At 38.0% G+C, this 21,949-nt stretch overlaps 1 protein-coding gene across 3 annotated transcripts in view; it reads left to right on the forward strand.

Moving 5' to 3' along the window:
- Positions 1–2,378: 2,378 nt before the first annotated feature.
- The window catches only part of LOC127450354 (gastrula zinc finger protein XlCGF26.1-like), a 175,374-nt gene continuing 155,803 nt past the window's right edge, over positions 2,379–21,949 (forward strand). For 2 of the 3 annotated variants that reach the window (XR_007898967.1, XM_051714413.1), the window contains exon 1: positions 2,379–2,615. Coding sequence is in view for 2 of the 3 variants with exons in the window: in XM_051714413.1 (XP_051570373.1) it covers positions 2,534–2,615 (82 nt within the window). In the remaining variant the exon portion in view is untranslated. Of the gene's footprint in view, positions 2,616–8,421; positions 10,065–21,949 lie in introns of those variants that run through there. The other variant, XM_051714416.1, reaches the window with a different exon arrangement.

Raw genomic sequence — 21,949 nt, forward strand, 5'->3', positions numbered from 1 at the left:
TCCCGAATCCCAAGTTGTTTTCTTCTAAATTAGCCAATTTTTTATGACTTTGCCTGGGTCCAAACAACAGAAACACGCCGCATATCCCCCAACTATCACCGGTATAATAAGACTCCTCCCATTGCTGTGAGTGAAACTTTTATGTACCTCAATGCACAAATTGAAGCACATTTTACAAAGCAAACTGCTGAAAATAATTCATTACCCTCGTCGCCATGTCCATCTTATTATTTATAAATATTTGTAAATTTCCCTTACTGTAGTATTTATTTTATTTGAGATATAATAGGCATATTTAATTTTTCCACTAATTCACGACATTAAACGAGTGGTTTACAAATTTTATGACATTACAGGTGTGTGATGTTCGTTTATGATAGACGTACATAATGCAGCCTAATAAAGATCAGTCCAAGCCAAATAATTGCCAGAAGTGGCCCAGACCAAGTGGCCTGATCTGGCCCAGCTGTGCTGAGTCGGTATCGGTCCAGTGCTGTAACGCCGTAACTAAAAAACTCGAGGCACCCGGCTGCTGGTATCACTCGGTCCGGATCATACCTACTGATGCTGAGTCTGAACTGCATGCGCCGCTATGGTGTCGAGCTCGGGCCAGTTACTACATGCTACCTGGGTTGTATTGACATATATACCCTATATATTGCAAGGGTGCCATAACATGAAGTATTTTCATAAAGTTTAATTGCATAAGTTAAATGTAAATATATTTATATTAGTTTAGCAGGAAAATAAATTAACAGTGCAAATTATGGTTACTCCAAGGATGCTTGTGCATCAGATGCTGGAAATGTTCCGCTCCTTACTGAAACGGAAAATATGTCCGAATTGAACATTCTGATTGGTGAATCAGCTTAGTCAGACTGTCTGTCTTGCCCATGCCATCAGTTGCGCTCCCACAGCTCCATGCACGTTTAGAGTGAATCTCTGTACACTTGGTACTATAATTCACCAAAGTGGCATTTAGCTGATCACAATGTATAGTCAGGGCATTTATAATGTGAAAAATTACTATTACAATTTGAAAAAAATGTTTTGAACTTCTTAAACTACTTCGTCACAGTTCTCGTAAAAAAAAAATCCTCCATGTGCAGCAATGACAGCTTTGCAGATCCTTGACATTCTAGCTGTCAGTTTGTCCAGATACTCAGGTGACATTTTACCCCACACTTCCTGTAGCACTTGCCATAGATGTGACTGTCTTGTCGGGCACTTCTCACACACCTTACAGTCTAGCTGATCCCACAAAAGCTCAATGGGGTTAAGATCATAACACTCTTTTCCAATTATCTGTTGTCCAGTGTCTGTGTTTCTTTGCCCACTCTAAACTTTTCTTTGTGTTCTTCTGTTTCAAAAGTGGCTTTTTCTTTGCAATTCTTCCCATAAGGCCTGCACCCCTGAGTCTTCTCTTTACTGTTGTACATGAAACTGGTGTTGAGCGGGTAGAATTCAATGAAGCTGTCAGCTGAGGACATGTGAGGCATCTATTTCTCTAACTAGAGTCTCTGATATACTTATCCTCTTGTTTACTTGTACATCTGGTCTTCCACATCTCTTTCTGTCCTTGTTAGAGCCAGTTGTCCTTTGTCTTTGAAGACTGTAGTGTACACCTTTGAATGAAATCTTCAGTTTTTTGGCAATTTCAAGCATTGTATCATATTGTATTCTTCAAAACAATGATTGACTGATGAGTTTCTAGAGAAACTGTTTCTTTTTTGCCATTTTTGACCTAATATTGACCTTAAGACATGCCAGTCTATTGCATACTGTGGCAACTCAAAAACAAACACAAAGACAATGTTAAGCTTCATTTAATGATCCAAATAGCTTTCAACTGTGTTTGATATAATGGCAAGTGATTTTCTAGTACCAAATGATCAATTTAGCATGAATACTCAAGGATAAGGTGTTGGAGTGATGGCTGCTGGAAATGGGGCCTGTCTAGATTTGATCAAAAATGACTTTTTTCAAATAGTGATGGTGCTGTTTTTTACATCAGTAATGTCCTGACTATACACTGTGATCAGCTGAATGCCAATTTGTTGAATTAAAGTACCAATTTCCTTATGACACAGCAAAATGTTTACATTATTCCAAACCTTTGGCCGCCAGTGGGGGGTTTCAGGTGGGCAAACGCAAAATCCTAAGAAGGATAGGTGGGCAAATGGCGTATGCCTGCATATGCCCTAGACTACACTACTGACTAACAGTAAACGACAGTGTATTTGATGTCCGTATGTTCTTCGATGTTGTACAGTGTGTTCTTGAAAATATTTTCTTTACGTCTCTGGTCCAGATGCTTTCAGTAGGTGGCAATATTGCGCTGTATTAGTTTGTGAATCACCAGTAGAGAAGAGAAGAAAAGAAAGAAAGAAGAAGAAGATGATGATGATGATTCTCTGCGCTGAATGAGAATAAATGTGTGTCTTTCATCTGTTTTATTTCTAGTGTTTATTTTCGGCGGGAGAATTGTAAAACTCCAGGAAACAAGTGAAATCTGTGTGACACTGTTGTAAAGATGTTTATTAAAGAGGAGAGTGAAGATATGGCTTATCCAGAAGCATGCAGAATTAAAACCGAACACACTGACGAACAAACAGGTTGGTGTTCATTCTTCATTCTTTACATTCAGACAGTTGAACAGATTTGATGACTGTAGTTATTAAACCAGAGCAGCTGACAAATAACCTTTAAAACACGCAAAGATAGGGGAAGATGTGGGAGATGCACCCTTAAGAATAGTTACCTGGCATCATTCTTCTGATACCATTCTTTAGTGTATTTTTGGAATTGAATGTAAAATAATAAATCAAATGTATTTTCACAATTTAGTTGAATAATTGAATAATGACAGACAAATCTTCCTCAGTGGTCTAACTTTACGTTTTTTACTTAAAAGTTCATTCTTATTGTTTATTCCACAAATATAAATACATTACTGTGTAAATACATCTCACAAATGTTGATGTTTAGGTGAAATTTGTACAGTTTAGGGATGGGTATTTTCAAGTAATTTTGTAGTTGAGTACTCTAACCCAATTATCGATTACTCGTAATTTAAAATGAAATTAAAAAATAACAAGTATGAAAAATACATAAAATAATATATATATATATATATATATATATATATATATATATATATATATATTTTTTTTTTTTTTTTTCCCCACAAATATTACCAAGAACCAAGTTACAAAAAGTTTCAAAATAAGCTAACTTCAACAAACTATGCTTTTCTTTAAAAAATAATAATAATAAAAAAAATGGGGGGGGGGGATTTAAAAATAACAACAAAAACATTTGCTCTCACTTGGAGCTTATATAGAAACCAGTACTGATGGCATATGTGTAATGCACTTACATAAATTCTGAGTCTACATAAAGGCTCAATAAAATTTTATTATTTAATATTTAATGTTATTATTTGAAAAACAAGTGGTGAAAGTTGGCTTTTTGTAAAATGAGCTTTGTTCAGAAATTGAACACAAAACACATACTGGTCTGAAGCTTCTAACTTTCTTGTACCACTTTGCCGTGTTGCTTCTGGCAGGCAAATGCGCAAATAAAAATCAGTTTGTGATATTCTTATTCGACTAGCTGGTGAGTACTCAAAATAATCTGCAAGAGAACGCAAACATTTTGCGAGAGCACGCTAAAATTCTCGGGGGTCCGCAAAGTTTTGCGAGAGAAATCGAAAGCATTTTCTTTTTTTTTTCTTTTCTTTTTTTTTCCTCGACCCAAAAGGCTATATGATTTTCTTTTAAAGCTTTAAAAACATATGAATGACAAGCAAAGACAAAATGTAAAAGCATACATTTTAAAATAAAGTAATATTTTAAGTATATTTTAAGTATAAAAATATTTCTAAATAACTAAAATATGTCCTTTTTTTTGTGTGTGTGTGTCAGGTTTAGTCTTAGTCCATTTTAAATTTTCATACTTTTTTTAAACCCAGCCAACCTGTATAGCTATTGTATTATAGTATTCTTAAATGAATCACTTCCATACATTATTTTAAGGCTCTCTGATTAACCCATGTGCCCTAATTTCTCATGTAGGAAGACTTTGAGATTCTATTTCTTGCATTTTATCATCTCCACAGAAATAGAGTAGGTGGGCATCTACTGTGTGTGCATGTCATTAACAGTGAGTGAATGAACCCGAAATGACCACGGACATTTGCCATTACATGTTGTTTAAGTGAAAATGGAGCGCTTTGCTTTCACTATTAAATTAATAAGTTTATACCTCGTTTATATTTTCAAGGGAGTTTGGCGCAAGCCTCTGTAGATGGTTCCAGACGTTCAGAGTTGAATGACACAAACTTGTTTTCCTGTGCACTCATGAGACACAGCATGCAGGGAAAGATGAGGCTGAATACAGCTTCTTAATCTTCTGCTTTTTATTCAGTAAAAGGATCTCGGTGCTTCGACACTACACAACTCAATCACTGGCAGGTGAAATGTTAATATTTACTAGCCAGTGGCTAAAAACAGACATATTTTAGTAGCACTGCGCTAAATTTACTCGCATATGTGTGTGATTCACGCTATGTAGAGGAATGCTAAACCAAACCAATCTAATCAGTCTAAATTTTACAAAAAATATCTTGATGCTGCTCATCAACTTTCTCTGTCAACTCAGGCTTTGATCCAGAGTTTAAGATTAGTTCACACTAGGGCTGGGTGGTATATCGACTTTTTAAGGTATATCGATATATTTTCAAACGACATATAGGATGAGACAATACCGTTTATATCAATATAGTTTGAGGTTGCGTTACATAACCTGTTTCTTCCGTAAAGCCGTGCCAGTGTTTGCATCTCTCCTCTCTCACACTCTCCGCACAACCCCACCCCGACTCACCCTACTCTTTAATTAGTAGCATTCCTCATTTCTAAACTATGTGGTATCTTTTTGGCCCTGTCTTCCTCTTTTCATGCAAAGAAGGGGATTATGTCTTTGTTATTGCACTACCCGTACAGCTAGAGAACACAGCTTGTGCGCACGATCAGTAGCACAGCATGATAGTATACAGTTTCCCATAGCAACAGCAACTTATACAGCGTCGAAGTGACTGACTGAAAAGGAACAGTCCGGTTACAACTGTAACCTTGGTTCCCTGAAAGGAATAAAGCGAGACATTGCGTATGCTTGTCGCTCTACTGAATTCTTATTGTAAAGGGACAGAGAGATGCTCTCTCTTCCCTTCATTTGGAAATCCTGATGGCATCAGGGGTGGAGTGTCAAATGTCATCTGCCAATAGATTGGCTTGATTTTTAAAGGCTTCAGAGATCGCCACTCCAAGGAGGAGTTTTCTCATAGAGTCAGCAACAGAGACTGCATCTTGTGATGGAAGGCATTTTGAATGATCTGCCAATAATTCTGAAGATGACAAACTCTTTGGTTCTGATGAAAAAATAACATGAAAGATTTCCAACAAGAATGGACTTGTCAAGTTGAATACTCTTCACACTACCGAATCAATGGGTTTGGTAAAACTTTACAATAAGGTTGTATTCATTAAAGGAATAGTTTGCCAAAAATGAAAAATCTCTCATCATTTACTCACCCTCATGCCATCCCAGATGTGTATGACTTTATTTAATCTGCGGAACACAAATGAAGATTTTTAGAAGAAAATTTAAGCTCAGTAGGTCCATACAATACAAGTGAATGGTGACCAAAACTTTGAAGCTCAGAAAGCACAAAGGTAGCATAAAAGTAATCTATAATACTCCTGTGGTTTAATCCATGTCTTCTAAAGCGATCCAATCGGTTTTGGGTGAGAACAGACCAAAACATAATTTCTTTTTCACTATAAATCTTGAAATCAGCAGTCTCCTTGCCAATCAAGATTTCAAGCTTGATACCAAACCATCTAGCCATCTGCGCATATGTCAAGCACTAGGAAGTGTAGTTGAGCTAGAAATCCACTGTTTGTGTCATTTCTGAAGACATGAATTAAATCACAGGAGTCATATCATAAAATCCAGTCATAAAAATGGAATTAACTGTAAAATGTGGAATATCCTGGAATTTGACATATTTGAGATAAAATGAATGTATGAATACACAATCAAATTAAGATTGTGATGTATCCTAATATTGTGAATAAACCACAAAAAGCAGAGTTAATGAAATAAATACAGTAGAAGTCAGAAGTTTACATACACTTAGGTTGAAGTCATTAAAACTAATTTTTTAACCACTCCACATATTTCATATTAGCAAATTATAGTTTAGGCAAGTAGTTTAGTACATCTGCTTTGTGCATGACACAAGTCATTTTTCCAACAGTTGTTTACAGACAGATTGTTTCACACTTAATTGACTATATCACAATTCCAGTGGATCAGAAGTTTACATACACTGTGTTAACTGTGCCTTTAAGAAAATTAAATAAAAAAATTTCCGGAAAATTCCAGAAAATGAATTTAAGTAATTAGACAATTAGCTTCTGATAGGTTAATTGGAGTCAACTGGAGGTGTACCTGTGGATGTATTTTAAGGTCTATCTTCAAACTCAGTGCCTCTTTGCTTGACATCATGGGAAAATCAAAAGAAATCGGCCAAGACCTCAGAAAAAAATTGTGGACCTCTACAAGTCTGGTTCATCCTTGGGAGCAATTTCCAAATGCCTGAAGGTACCACGTTCATCTGTACAAACAATAGTATGCAAGTATAAACACCACGGGACCACACAGCCATCATACTGCTCAGGAAGGAGACTCCTAGAGATGAACGTAGTTTGGTGCGAAAAGTGCTAATCAATCCCAGAAAAACAGCAAAGGACCTTGTGAAGATGCGTGGACGAAATCAGTAGACAATATCCACAGTAAAACGATTCCTATATCGACATAACCTGAAAGGCTGCTCTGCAAGGAAGAAGCCACTGCTCCAAAACCACCATAAAAAAGCCAGACTACAGTTTGCAAGTGCACATGGGGAAAAAGATCTTACTTTTTGGAGAATTGCCCTCTGGTCTGATGAAACAAAAATTTTACTGTTTGGCCATAATGACCATCATTATGTTTGGAGGAAAAAGGGTGAGGCTTGCAAGCCGAAGATCACCATCCCAACTGTGAAGCATGGTGGTGGCAGCATCATGTTGTGGGGGTGCTTTGCTACAGGAGGGACTGGTGCACTTCAAAAAATAGATGGCATCTTGAGGAAGGAAAATTATGTGGATATATTGAAGCAACATCTCAAGACATCAGCCATGAAGTTAAAGCTCAGTCACAAATGGATCTTCCAAATGTACAAAGACACCAAGCATACCTCTAAAGTTGTGGCAAAATGGCTTAAGGACAACAAAGTCAAGGTATTGGAGTGGCCATCACAAAGCCCTGACCTCAATCCGATAGAAAATTTGTGGGCAGAACTGAAAAAGCGTGTGCGAGCAAGGAGGCCTACAAACCTGACTCAGTTACACCAGTTCTGTCTGGAGGAATGGGACAAAATTCCAGCAACTTATTGTGAGAAACTTGTGGAACACTACCCAAAAGTTTGACCCAAGTTAAACAATTTAAAGGCAGTGCTACCAAATACTAACAAAGTGTATGTAAACTTCTGACCCACTGGGAATGTGATGAAAGAAATAAAAGCTGAAATAAATCATTCTCTCTACTATTATTCATGACATTAGTGATCCCAACTGACCTAAGACAGGGAATATTTTTCTACGCTTAAATGACAAGAATTGTGTAAAACTGAGTTTAAATGTATTTTGCTAAGGTGTATGTAAACTTCTGACTTGAACTGTATATAGTCTGCATGTGCTGGGCGCTTCAAAGTGAATGTGAGAAGCTATCGTCAAAACATGAACGAAAAATGGTTCGTGTTTTCTAAAAAAATATAAAAATTCAACTAATCTAGATGTGTGAAAGTGAAGAAATTGCTAAAGATTTTTTTTTTTACATTATAGTAAATTGTAATATTTAATGTAGTAGTAGTAATAACAATCTGTCTGTCTATCTCTATATCTATTTTGTACAAATTATTTTACAATTGTTGGACTGTGCTAATTAAATTGGCTGCTACTAGAATCAGTCTTGCAATCTGCTGTGGTTGGACTGCAGTAGTCAAGCAAGTGTTATGCATTTTTGTTCTTTGTCCTCAGTATTGAAGCACCAGCATTTTAAGATGTTAAATATTTAACATATCCCAGTTGCAATCGCAATATGACAACAAAAAAACTTTTTATTTTTATTTTGCCAAATTGTGAATTTCTAATTTGTTCACTTGAATCGACATGAGCAAAACACTTATTTTTTTTAATCTTTAGTATATTAAATATGATTTAAAAATAAATACTTGAACCCTGATGATTTGTTCCATTCAATTTCTTCTATTACATTGAAGGTCACTTATATTGCCTTTCATTGATATTTTCTTTTCAGATTTGATGGAAATGAAAGAGGAACATCAAGAACCAATAGAAGTGAAAGAAGAAAGTCAAGAACGGAATGAAGTGAAGGAGGAACATCAGTATCAGAATCCTCATTGTTTCATAACTGGAGAAACATATTTTACTTGCTCACAGACTGAGAAGAATTCCTCACAAAACAAAACTCAACCAGAAAATTCCTTCACATGTCCTCAGTATGGAAAGAGTTTTACACAGAAACATAAAATAGTTCACACTGGAGAAAAACCTTTCACATGCCTTCAGTGTGGTAATAGTTTCACATGTAAAGGATCCCTTAATGTGCATATGCTAATTCACACTGGAGAGAAACCTTTCACATGCCCTCAGTGTGAAAAGAGTTTCAGAGTGAAAGGAAAACTTAAAAAGCACATGAGAATTCACACTGGAGAGAGGCCTTACACTTGCCTTCAATGTGGGAAAGGTTACATAGACAAGTTATCCCTTAAAAGACACATGCTATTTCACACTGGAGAGAAACCTTTTACGTGCTCTCAGTGTGGTAAGAGTTTCACACAGAAAGGAAAACTTAAAAAGCACATAAGAATTCACACTGGAGAGAGGCCTTTTGCATGCCTTCAGTGTGGAAAAAGTTACATAGAGAAATTAGCCCTTAAAAGACACATGCTATTTCACACCGGAGAGAAGCCTTTTAAATGCCTTCTGTGTGGTAATAGTTTCACGTCTGTAGGATCTCTTAAAGAGCACATGAGAATTCACACTGGAGAGAAGCCTTTCATATGCCATCAGTGTGGGAAGTGTTTTGCACACAGATCAGGCCTTAAAGATCATGTAAGGTGTCACACCGGAGAGAAGCCTTACACTTGCCATCAGTGTGGAAGAAGCTTCACGAATAGAGGAGGCCGTTATACTCACATGAGAAGTCACACTGGAGAGAAGCCTTTTGTATGCTCTCAGTGTGGGAAGAGTTTTTTGCGTAAAGCATGCCTTGGCATTCACATGAGAATTCACACTGGAGAGAGGCCTTATGCATGCTCTCAGTGTGGAAAGAGTTTCATTCAGTCAAACGCCCTAAAACAACATGAGAAATTGCATACTAGAGAGAAGTCAAAGCAGTGACCTTAATGTGGGAAAGTTTCCGTCAAAACATCATAGTAAAAAAAACTTTGCTCAGAGTAATTTGCAGGTAATGGTGTGTCATTGATTGATCTATATGTGTTTTCTTATTATATTAATCAATTTTCTATTTTTCTTTTTACTATATGGTGCAAGTAACATGTATGTAATCTGAGGGGTGACTGAGGGTCTGTATATCAGGAATGCAATAACAGTGATTGTTCATTTAACCCGGCTCCCAGAGAACATTCATTTATATTGTACTGCATTTATTACATAATCAACTATACTATATCCACTTGACTTCATGTGATTTTCATGTACTGACCTTGTCTTGACTGTTTATTTATGTGTGTGCCTGAAAATTAGCAGGCGCATCTCACAAGTTTTGTGTGACTTTGGTCATGCCCTAGTTAAGGGAGTATAAGACACAGCTGTTGTTTTGTTGTTCAGTTCACTTGTTCTCCTCTCCTTTTCTTCTTTATTTTTGTATACCAGTTTGGTTCTTGCTTGAGCTCTAATGAAAGCCACTCTTTTTAAGCCCTCGGCCTTCTGTTGTCGTCTTTTTGTCTTCAGAGAGAAACATCACTAACACTCTCAGTGTGGGAAGAGTTTTTTTGCGTAAAGGATGCCTTGGCATTCACATGAGAATTCACACTGGAGAGAGGCCTTACACATGCTTTCAATGTGGAAAGAGTTTCATTCAGTCAAACGCCTTAAAACAACATGAGAGAGTGCATACTAGAGAGAAGTCAAAGCAGTGACATTAATGCGCGAAAATTTCCATCAAGACATCATAGTAAAAGGACTGCTCATAGTAATTTGCAGGTAATGGTGTGTCATTGGTATGAAATTAAGCATTGCATCTAATAGGCTCATTTGCTACATTGTATTTACCTGTAGTGATGAATCAGCTGGCTTTCTATGTAAGGGATAGTAGGAAGTAGAGCTACATTATAGTGTTGTAGCAAAAAAAAAAAAAAAAAAAAAAAAATATATATATATATATATATATATATATATATATATATTCTGTATGTAGTTCGATGTGTTGTGCACTCGGAGTAAGGATGTGCAGAACGACTAATTTCACTGATGTTTAAATGAAAATTTTGAAGTCGACTAGTCTAAACAGAGACCAACCTTCAGAAAAGAGTAATAAAAAAAAAAAGTGTTTATGCGAACCATTTAAAATATTTAATCTATTCCAAATCCGACACTAAATTCCACTGTAAAGGGGCATTTATCTACAACATGCTAGCCTTGCATTATGATAATTTTACATTAAATATAGAACATGACATGCATTCACTGAATCAACGTTAGGGAATATTTAAGTCATATTTATTGAAAACAATTGAAAGAATAGTGCAGGACCAATAGAGCAACCCAGCCTGTTCTAAGCGGAATTCACCAAGTAAAAGTTACTTAACATATTAAAACAGTAAGGATATTGTTGAAAATAATTAACAGGTAGGCTAAGCCAAATCTACGAGAGACATTTGTTTTTCTCATATATTTCACGACGCGCAGTCATGCATTAGCCATTGATCTAATATGACAGCTGTTTGATAAAGAACATTAACTAATAACAGTTACGATGTAAAATAAAAAAGTAGCTATAGAATAGAAAAAAATAGTCCTGTGATGTAGCCTAAAATAAACCTAATGTATTCTAAACATGACTTGCACACAGAATAAAAGACAGTTTAACCCATTAAGCAGTCAGCACTTTAATGAAAATAGCCTTCATCCCTAATCAGCAGATTTAAAAAATGACATACCTAGCCTAAAACAGTCATTTTCTAGGCTACTTACTCAAAAGCATACACTTCTTGATGAGCAAAATTAACACGACGATATGGTCCAGTGAAAGATGGGACTTGACTCACCTGAGGCGATTATCCTGCGCTTGAAAAAGCCTGCACAGCAGAAAAATAACGTACAAGCATGCACAGATTTAAAGAAGACTCAAATGTAGAAAATATCCATAGGGACTTTCAGAACGATTCCTGCCCTTGCTTCCTCCCTCTCTCTCTCCCGGCACGCACAGGAAAATGCCCTCTCGCTAGATGAGAAAACTCAGCAAAGTAGTTATGAAATCACTTTGGCGGTGGTGTGGTAATTGGATTTCCAAACGTTTGAAAGTCCCAGCCTGAGGTGAAATGAAGCTTGGTATCTGCTCCAGATATCCTCTTTGTTTTTTTGTTTGTTTTTTTTTCTCCCCAATTTGGCATGCCCAATGCACTCTAGGTCCTCGTGGTGGCATAGTGACTCGCCTCAATCCGGGTGGTGGAGGACAAATCTCAGTTGCCTCCGCTTCTGAGACAGTCAATCCACACATTTTATCACGTGGCTTGTTGAGCGCATTACCGCAGAGACCTAGCATGTGTGGAGGCTTCACGCTATTCTCCGTGGCATCCATGCACAACTCACCATGCACCCCACCAAGAGCGAGAACCACATTATAGCGACCATGAGGAGGTTAATCCAATGTGACTCTACCCACCCTAGCAACTGGGCCAACTGGTTGCTTAGGAAGCCTGACTGGAGTCACTCAGCACACCCTGGATTTGAACTTGCAACTCCAGGTGTGGTAGTCAGCGTCTTTACTTGCTGAGCCCCCATCAGATATCCTCTTTTTAAAATAATATTTGTATTATTAATTCTATTTTAAAAATTTTACATTAATATGACAGTAATTTAAGCGCAACCTCTGTAAAAATATAAAGCCAAATGTAAATGTGTAAAAATGTTTATCAGTTTAATGGGGTGAAATATTAACTGACTAGTAATTCCAGTGTCGACTAGCAGCATCAAAACCGTTTAGTCGACTAGTTTCGCACATCCCTAATTCTGAGATGCTATTCTACAATTGTACAGAGTGGTTATCTGAGTTACCATAGCCTTTCTGTCAGCTTGAACCAGTCTAGCCATTCTCCATTGACCTCTTTCATCAACAAGGTGTTCCATCCACAGAACTGCTGCTCACTGGATGTTTTTTTGTTTTTGGCACCATTGGAGACTGTTGAAAGTGAAAATCCCAGGAGATCAGCAGTTACAGAAATACTCAAACCAGCCCTCTGGCACCAACAATCATGTCACAGTCAAATTAACTGAGATGACATTTTTCCCCATTCTAATGGTTGATGTGAACATTAAAGGTGGATTAAGCGATTTCTGAGAAAGACTGTTGATATTTGAACTCAACAGCCAAACAAACACACCCCTCCCTTCAGTGCTTCTTCAGAAGCTCCACACCCAAAATTCATGTACGCCCATTGCCAATGCTGTGTGATCGCAACAGTGTTGTGTGGATCGGTCCGATCCACTTTCCCATTTACAGAGCTAGAGCTGTGTAAAAACACCGGAGTTTTTTTCAGTGCACACACATAATGGACAGCTAGCGGTCCGTGAAGAGATATTTGCGGCATTTGACAAAAAGTGTAATGGATTAAAATGACTTACTCCACCTTTAACTGAAGCTCCTTACCTGTACCAGCTTGATTTTATGTATTGCACTGATGCCACATGATTGGCTGATTAGATATTTGCATGAATATGTAGGTGTACAGGTGTACCTAATAAAGTGGTCTGTGAGCATGTGTGTATATACACTGGCAGCCAAAGGTTTGGAATAATGTACAGATTTTGCTGTTTCGGAAAGAAATTGGTACTTTAATTCACCGAAATGGCATTCAACTGATCACAAAGTATAGTCAAGACATTACTGATGTAAAAAACAGCACCATCACTATTTGAAAATAGTAATTTTTGATCAAATCTTGACAGGCCCCATTTCCAGCAGCCATCACTCCAACACCTTATCCTTGAGTAATCATGCTAAATTGCTAACTTGGTACTAGAAAATCACTTGCCATTAAATCAAACACTGCTGAAAGATATTTGGTTCGTTAAATGAAGCTTAACATTGTCTTTGTGTTTGTTTTTGAGTTGCCACAGTATGCAATAGACTGGCATGTCTTAAGGTCAATATTAGGTCAAAAATAGCAAGAAAGAAACTACTTTGTCTAGACACTCATCAGTCAAAAAACACTCCGGTGTTTTGAGGAACGAAGGCAATACAATGCTTGAAATTGCTAAAAAACTGACAGAAAAAGATGTGGAAGGCCAGATGTACAACTAAACAAGAGGATAAGTACATCAGAGTATCTAGTTTGAGAAATAGACGCCTCACATGTCCTCAGCTGACAATGCCCAGGAACTCGCAAGTGCCTTGGTGGAAGGGTGGGGTAAAATCTCACAGCAAGAACTGGCAAATCTGGTGCAGTCCATGAGGAGGAGATGCACTGCAGAACTTAATGCAGCTGGTGGCCACACCAGATACTGACTGTTACTTTTGATTTTGACCCCCATTTGTTCAGGGACAAATTATTCCATTTCTGTTAGTCACATGTCTGTGAAACTTGTTAAAATTATGTCTTAGTTGTTGAATCTTTTTATGTTCTTACAGATATTTACACATGTTAATTTTGCTGAAAATAAAAGCAGTTGAAAGTGAGAGGATGTTTCTTTCTTTCTTTTTTTTTGCTGAGTTTATATAAACAGTATATATATATCTCAGAATCAGCTTTATTGCCAGGTATGTTTACACATACAAGGAATTTGTCTTGGTAACAGGAGCTTCCTGTGCACAACAATACAATACAGCAACAAGACAAAGATAAAAATAAAAAACAACCAAAAAATAAATAAAATAGAACAAAATAAAAATTGAATAGAAAATAAAGTATATAGAGAATACACAATAAGACATTATATATATGTAACAAGGCAAAAGGGAAAGGAGGCGAGAACCGGCTTAATATTTAATGGTTTAAACAAACAGTTATTGAAGTGCGGAGGACAGACTCAGTGACTGCTGAGTAGAACTGTATCAGCAGGGCCTGTGGCAGGTTGAACTTCCTCAGCTGGCAAAGGAAGTACAACCTCTGCTGGGACTTTTTCACAATGGAGTCAATGTGTGTCTCCCACTTCAGGTCCTGTGAGATGGTAGTGCCCAGGAACCTGAATGACTCCACTGCTGCCACAGTGCTGTTTAGAATCGTGAGGGGGGTCAGTGTTGGGGTGTTCCTCCTGAAGTCCACAATCATCTCCACAGTTTTGAGTGTGTTCAGTTCCATGTTGTTTTGATTGCACCAGACAGTCAGATGTTTAACCTCACTTCCGTATGCAGACACATCGTCATCTTGGATGAGGCTGATGATAGTGGTGTCATCTGCAAACTTCAGGAGATTGACAGAGGGGTCCTTGGCGATGCAGTCATTTGTGTACAGGGAGAAGAGTAGTGGGGAGAGCACACATCCCTGGGGGGCACCAGTGCTGATTGTACAGGTGATGGAAGTGAATTTCCCCTGTCTCAGTAGCTGCTGCCTGTCCATCAGAAAGCAGGTAATCCACTGACAGATAGAAGTGGGAACAGAGAGTTGGTGTAATTTAGTCTGCAGAATAGCTGGGATGATGGTCTTGAAAGTCCCTGTTCTGTCCAGATGTTACATCCTCCACACACCTGTTTGCATGATAAACAAATTGAAGGGGATCTAGAAAGGGTCCAGTGATGTCCTTCAGGTGGGCCAACACCAGTCTCTCAAATGATTTTATGATCACAGATGTCAGAGTGATGGGTCTGTAGTCATTAAGTCCTGTGACTTTTGGATTCTTTGGGACAGGAATGATGATTGAGCGTTTGAAGCAGCATGGGACTTCACACTGCTCCAGTGATCTATTGAAGATCAATGTGAAGATGGGTTAGCACAGGATCTAAGACACACGGGTGAAACCCCATCCTGGCCCTGTGCTTTCCTTGTCTTTTGTTTTTGGAAGACACAGCACACCTCACAGATCTTAAGTGCAGGTTGAGTAGCAGGAGGGGGTTGGAGGGGGTTTGCAGGAGGTGTTGGTGTTTGTGTATAGTGAAGGTCAGAGCGGGTGTGGGGTGTGAGATTGGGCATTCCAAATCTACAGTAGAACACATTAAAGTCATCAGCCAGTTGTTGGTTCCCTACAGTGTTGGGGGAAGGTCTCTTGAAATTAGTAATGTCTTTCAGGCCGCTCCACCCTGATGCAGGGTCGTTAGCTGAAAACTTGTTTTTCAGCTTCTCAGAGTATCTTCTTTTAGCCACTCTGATTTCCTTATTCAGTGTGTTCCTGGCCTGATTGTACAAGACTTTATCCCCACCTCTGTAAGCATCCTCTTTGGTCTGACGAAGCTGCCTGAGTTTTGCTGTAAACGTTGGTTTGTCATTGTTGAACGTTATATAAGTCCTAGTAGGAATGCATATATCCTCATAGAAACTGATATATGATGTAACAGTATCTGTGAGCTCCTCCAGATTGGTGTCTGCAGTCTCAAAAACACTCCAATCAGTGCAGTAAAAGCAGGCTTGTAGTTCCAGCTCTGCTTCATTGGTCCATCCTTTACAGTCTTTACTACAGACTTAGCAGATTTTAGTTTCTGTCTGTAGGTTGGAAGAAGATGAACCAGACAGTGATCAGATAGTGCCAAAGCTGCTCTAGGGACAGGGCAACGTGCATCCTTTATTGTTGTGTTGCAATGATACAGTATATTTCTGTCTCTGGTTGGGCATGCAATGTGCTGTTTGTATTTGGGCAGTTCACGTGTGAGGTTTGCTTTGTTAAAATCCAACAATAATAATAACTGAGTCCGGGTATTATTGTTCCGTGTCTGTAATTTGATCATCCAGCTGTTGCAGCGTGGCGCTCATGCACGCGTGTGGTGGGATATAAACGCTCACCAGAATAAACGAGGAAAACTCCTGTGGAGAGTAAAAAAGCTTAAAGTTAATAAGGAATGCTTCCAAATTAGGACAGCACATCTTCTTTAACGTTGTTACATCTGTACACCAACCTTCATTGATGTAAACGCATGTTCCACCACCTCTCGTTTTCCCCGTTAAATCCGCAATGCGATCCGCTCTGAATAGCTGGAAGCCCGGCAGATGTAATGTGCTGTCCGGAATGGCTTCACTCAGCCAGGTTTCTGTGAAGTACAAGGCAACAGAGGTTGAAAAGTCCTTGTTTGTATGGGTAAGGAGATGTAGTTCGTCCGTTTTGTTAGGAAGAGAGCAGAGAATCGCTAGATGAATACTTCGCAGGGCTGATTCCCCGCCTGCGTCACTTGAACAGCACAGCTGCGCTTCTGACTAAAATGTCCAGCAAAGCATCCGAATAGTCAAAAACTGGAAAAAGATTGTCTGGTATATGCTGCTGAATGTTCAGCAGTTCATCCCTGGTAAAACTGATCGGAAAAAGATTACTAAACACAGGACAAACAAACAAAAACAACAAAAGAATTGGAGAGCCACCGAGGTGGCCATCCGCAGCGGCATCTTGATGTAACAATATATATATAACAAGGACACATGTCAAGGTCTGGGTAGATTAGATGGTAAGTGAACAATTAGTTCTCGTAGTCAACATGTTGAATGCAGGAGAAATGGGCAGGAGTAAAGACCTGAGCGACTTTGAAAAGGGCAAAATTGTTCTGGCCAGATGACTTGGTCAGAGCATCTCTGAAACGGCAAGGCTTGTGGGGTGCTCCCGGTCAGCAGTGGTAAGTACCTACCGACAGTGGTCCGAGCAGGGACAAACCAGTGACAGGGTGTTGGGCACCCAAGGCTCATCGATGCATGAGGGCAACAAAGGCTATCCCTTCTGGTCCAAGGTCTACTGTGGCACAAGTCAAAGAAAATTTAATGATGGTTATGGGAGGATTGTGTCACAACACAGTGCATCACATCACAATGCAGCAACTCCTCATTAATGTTCTTAGGAGTGCCAGCTAGGGTCACCTTGGCCCTGAAAAATGCCTGGACACCTGATCAATGACCGAAAAACATATTGCTGGCCATCACACAAGAAATAAAACCTTTTATTTATGATTGTTTAGTTGTTTGATATAAAAAATGTAGCATATTGCAAATAATTAAATCAAACAATAACATCAATACATTCAAAAAATATTTTAAGGTTGATAAAGAGTTTATCATTTTTCTTGTTTCGAAACCAAAAAAAGCTTTGTCAGCCACAGAGGTACTAGGTGCACTTAATTTTTTGACCACCAGATGCCAGTTTATTAAACTGTGTCCAGGGGCTGATTGCACCAGCGATACAGTTACAACTTAGCCTAATTGTGGTGTTAATAGGCACTAAGTCACAATTTTACACACTACTAAATATTTGAGCGTTGCACCATTAAACTTAGGTAGGACGGAACCCTACATATAAACTAAATATCTACAGAAGTCTCCGACCAGGACAACGGATGGAATAAAAAAGCAGACTGATTAAATGAAATCAATGAGCTCATGTTTTGGTTGACAGGCTTCAGTCCTTTCGACATATATGATGATGTTGGCATTTACACTCGTTTACATTAATGGGAGAAAACATTATATAAAAAACTTACTTCAGCACAAAACCGATCTAATGGTGCACTTTCCTGTGTACTCCGCCTGGTGTCAAGTTTCAACATATACAAAATGGATATTAAAATGAATAAACGTCTATTTTTCCAGCCTATTGTATTAGTATTTATATATTTATTGTCCCTTATGCATTTTAGATACAGTTATTTAATATTATTATTTACATATGCTAAAAAATACCATTAATGAAGTCTTGTTTTATTATGTATCGTATTTCAATGGGGATATCATTTATTACAGCTGACAGATATTTGAGCAAACAAGGTTTGAACAAGATCAAACTGAAATTCACAGCTTTTTAACAGTTCTGTGTACAAATTTGAAGGCTGCTTATTGGATCAATACAGGTAAACATACTATTATGCGTCTATGCATTAACGGAGAGCTTATGACCTACTAGTTAAGTCTTTCCTTAAGAACAGGTGGTGCAACCAAATTAAGCACTGACTTAGTTACAAACTAACTAGTAGTTACTAAGCCCTTAGTGTGAACTTTACGTCTCAACTTAAGTGAGACCTTACGCACAGCCGGTGCAACCCTACCCAGAAGCTTAGAGTAATAAAACCATTTTCAATTCATTTGTATTTAAAGCCCCATTGCTTCAGAAAGCTTCATTTTGCCATCACTAGCTATCAGTTAAGCAGTATCTTCCATTATTTACAATGCAATGAAACTATAAAGGGAAATCACTAAATACATGGTACGATGAAGTGCATACAGCAGCTACACCATCTGGAGCAGGAGAAAGGAGTCTTGCTGTTTATGCTCTCTGCTTGATATTTAAGCCTGTCCTGCTCCATTCACCAGCCAGTCCAGACAGGGGAGTGATTAGTTGTCATGACTGTTGGATTTACTGACACCAGGTCAGTGGCGGTTCTAGCATGCCACCCTGGACGGCTGCCCATGTCACCCATTGAAGCACTCATTGAAGCATGTAATGTACCTAATTATTGATTTGTAACTGAAAATAAGATATATAAATGTGGATTGATGTAAAAAATATTGAACTATGTTTTTGTTACAAAGAACAAAACAAAAACAATCAGAGTTAAGTTAAAATCAGCACTGAAGTGATAGAGTTTTCTGCTAATTAACATGCAACAGAGATATGGGGCGAATTCCAAATGAAAGTGATCATCCCTATGCCCTACTCATTACAAAGGACAAAGCTCTTTATGTGGGCACTGTAATGGAAGAATGACATTACAGTTTGAATGTACCCTTCACTAAAAGTCTTATAAAAGGGCACTTTGTGAAAAAAAAAAAAAGAACTTTCCTACTTCTGTTTGGAACGACCCCTCCAGTGGTCTCCCCTTCCTGAAGTGCCCTTCAAGGGAGCAAAAAATGCCATTTTGAAAACGCCCATGGTGATTTGTTACTGTGGTGATCATTGCAAATAATTTAGTGAGAAAATGCATTGATGGTCATACATAAGTGATGTTTATGTAGTTGTGTTTTTTAAGCTAGATGTATTTTGATTTGTTAAATGTGTTTTTGCTCCCATATTTTGATGGAGAGTTGAACAAGCAGTCACAAATATTAATCTTGACAGATCTGACAACCCATTATCTGTTATATTTCATCTGAATTGATGACTGAAGTACTGAGTGATAATGTGAATACTCTGCATTTATACAGGTTGTTTTTTTATGAGTGATTCCTTCCACTAGATGAACGTTGATCCTGGGTAAGGTGAGCCAGAAAGATTCCCATGACATCTCAGCACGCCACCTAGTGGAGTGGAGCTCTTCATCCGGATTAAAATGAGTGCTTTGAGAACAGACAAGAGATTCAAACACTCAGAACACTTTGCATCATTTCAATGATCGCAAGACAATTAAAAAACTACCCTGGTAGTAGGTTTTTTTCTTTTCTTTTTATGAATGTATGTTTTTTTATATAAAGTTCCAGTTTTTTTTTTTCTACATCGCCTCTAGGGGTCACCAGTAGTTGTTATCTGAGTGACAGTACCACAATTAGAGGTCTGCACGGGCCTTAAAATTAAACCCAAACCCGTACCCGAGACAGTGTGGCTCAACCCTACCCGGCCTGAATGATACCGTCAGATTTTAAGCCCGTACCCGACCCGAACCTGATATTGCTCACTATCTTTATAATTTCTTCTCCTAGCAAGCACTGTTGCAATAGGCTGTATTTTATGTAAGCATATAGGCAACATTCATAACAGTATCGAACCAGTAAACATACACAGTTTAGTACATTAGAGTAGAGAGGGAAAAAGCAATAACTCATCGTTTATTTGCTGAAACTTCACTTGGTGCAGAAAAATTATGAAACAATGTAACAGTCCCCTCTATGTAGCCTGAACTTGTTCAGAATGTTGAATCTTTGTGACAACTGTGCTAAAAAGAATGAAACAGAGCGCAGGTGTCTCGACATGCGGCTTTGAAAATTTGAAGTTCTTTTTAACTTGACACGGTGTTTAAACAGTGCCTGTCCTGTGCGAGACACCGTAGAAACAGCGAGACACCACGCAACCGCGAAGTCAAACACATTCGTCCAGCATGTGTTTGCATAGGAAAACAATGGGAAAACAGAACAGACATCTGCAAATACATGTTTGGTGTGAATGGCCCCTAACTCGTCCATTCACACGTGTCTGTGAGTGAGAGCGCGTGCGCGAAACAAGTTCAGTAGGCTGTTTTCTTTCTTTTTTCTTTTTTTTTATGAATTACAAACCCGAACCCGACCCGAACCCTAAGTCCTACTTGAAAAACTGACTTGAACCCGGCCCGAAACCCGTCGGGTTCTTGGGTCCCATCAGGCCCGAGTCGGGTTGCAGACCTCTAACCATAATTGACACTTTGCTAAGCACCTCTCCCTTGGTTATGGTCGCTTGCTTAGACAAGCTCTGCAGAACTCCCCATTGGAATGAACAGGAGATTGTCGTGAACAGCACTTTTTTGCAAAATATTCTCATAAACGGAATGGTTATTACATGGGCTGGTATGAAGAGTGACATTATAATGCATATTTATCGGAAGTTTTTTGTAAAAGAAATTGTTAAATTACACAGTAATTTGATTAACTTTATTTACAGTTATTAGCTTTAATTTACCTTGGAGCAAATGTAGGTGTCGTTGCAGATGTTAGATGTTCATTTGGGAATGAGGGCTGACACAGTTTAATCCATAACTTGCTCTTCTCCAGATTTATTTAAAGATTAACAATAAATAAAATAAAAAAGAAGAAAGAAAAACATTGTGTGTATCCTCTCTGAGTAACTCATGTCACTATTACAAATGACCCGGCAACAATGTGTTTTAAAAAATAAATTTTTTATTAATCTGATAAAGCCCCAATTAAAAGTACTCAAACACATATTACTTCCAAACGCTGTCATTGTAAAATAGCAAACATGTGTCAGAGGGCTTAGCGAAGGGTAAATTGGAGGCACATAATAAGTCATTAAAATATATTCTGAGTTTGGCTCTGTAGATCAGCGCACCCAATGAGATGCCGTCCTAGGAAGCCGCCTGCCTAATGGGTTGACCGGCTCTGATAGGAACACATTACTCTTTATTACCCATTATTTCCATAATTTATAACACATAAAGTCTCAAAATAAAACAGCTAATTATGCAATAACATTTTTAATATTGCTAATATTTAACATAATTCTTTAAATGTTATGTTTACAGTTCAATATTCAATTATAATCAACACATGCCAACTTTGGAGTGTAAAATGCAACACAGGGTCATACCATCACTTTATTAATACACATTACAATGATATTGTAATTTTTGTAATTGCATTACCTAAAAGTACATATTTAGTAAAAGTATATAAAATATGTATATTAGTATATATGAAGTATAATTAAGAATAATAACCTAATAAACCTAAAATAAAAAAACTTCACAACCTTAAACCTAAAATACTGAAATTATTGTCTCCCTCTCCCTCGCCTTGAGAATGCTGGACAGCTAAAAA

The sequence above is a fragment of the Myxocyprinus asiaticus genome, chromosome 13 (assembly GCF_019703515.2).
Source record: "Myxocyprinus asiaticus isolate MX2 ecotype Aquarium Trade chromosome 13, UBuf_Myxa_2, whole genome shotgun sequence".
Classification (NCBI taxonomy): domain Eukaryota; kingdom Metazoa; phylum Chordata; class Actinopteri; order Cypriniformes; family Catostomidae; genus Myxocyprinus; species Myxocyprinus asiaticus.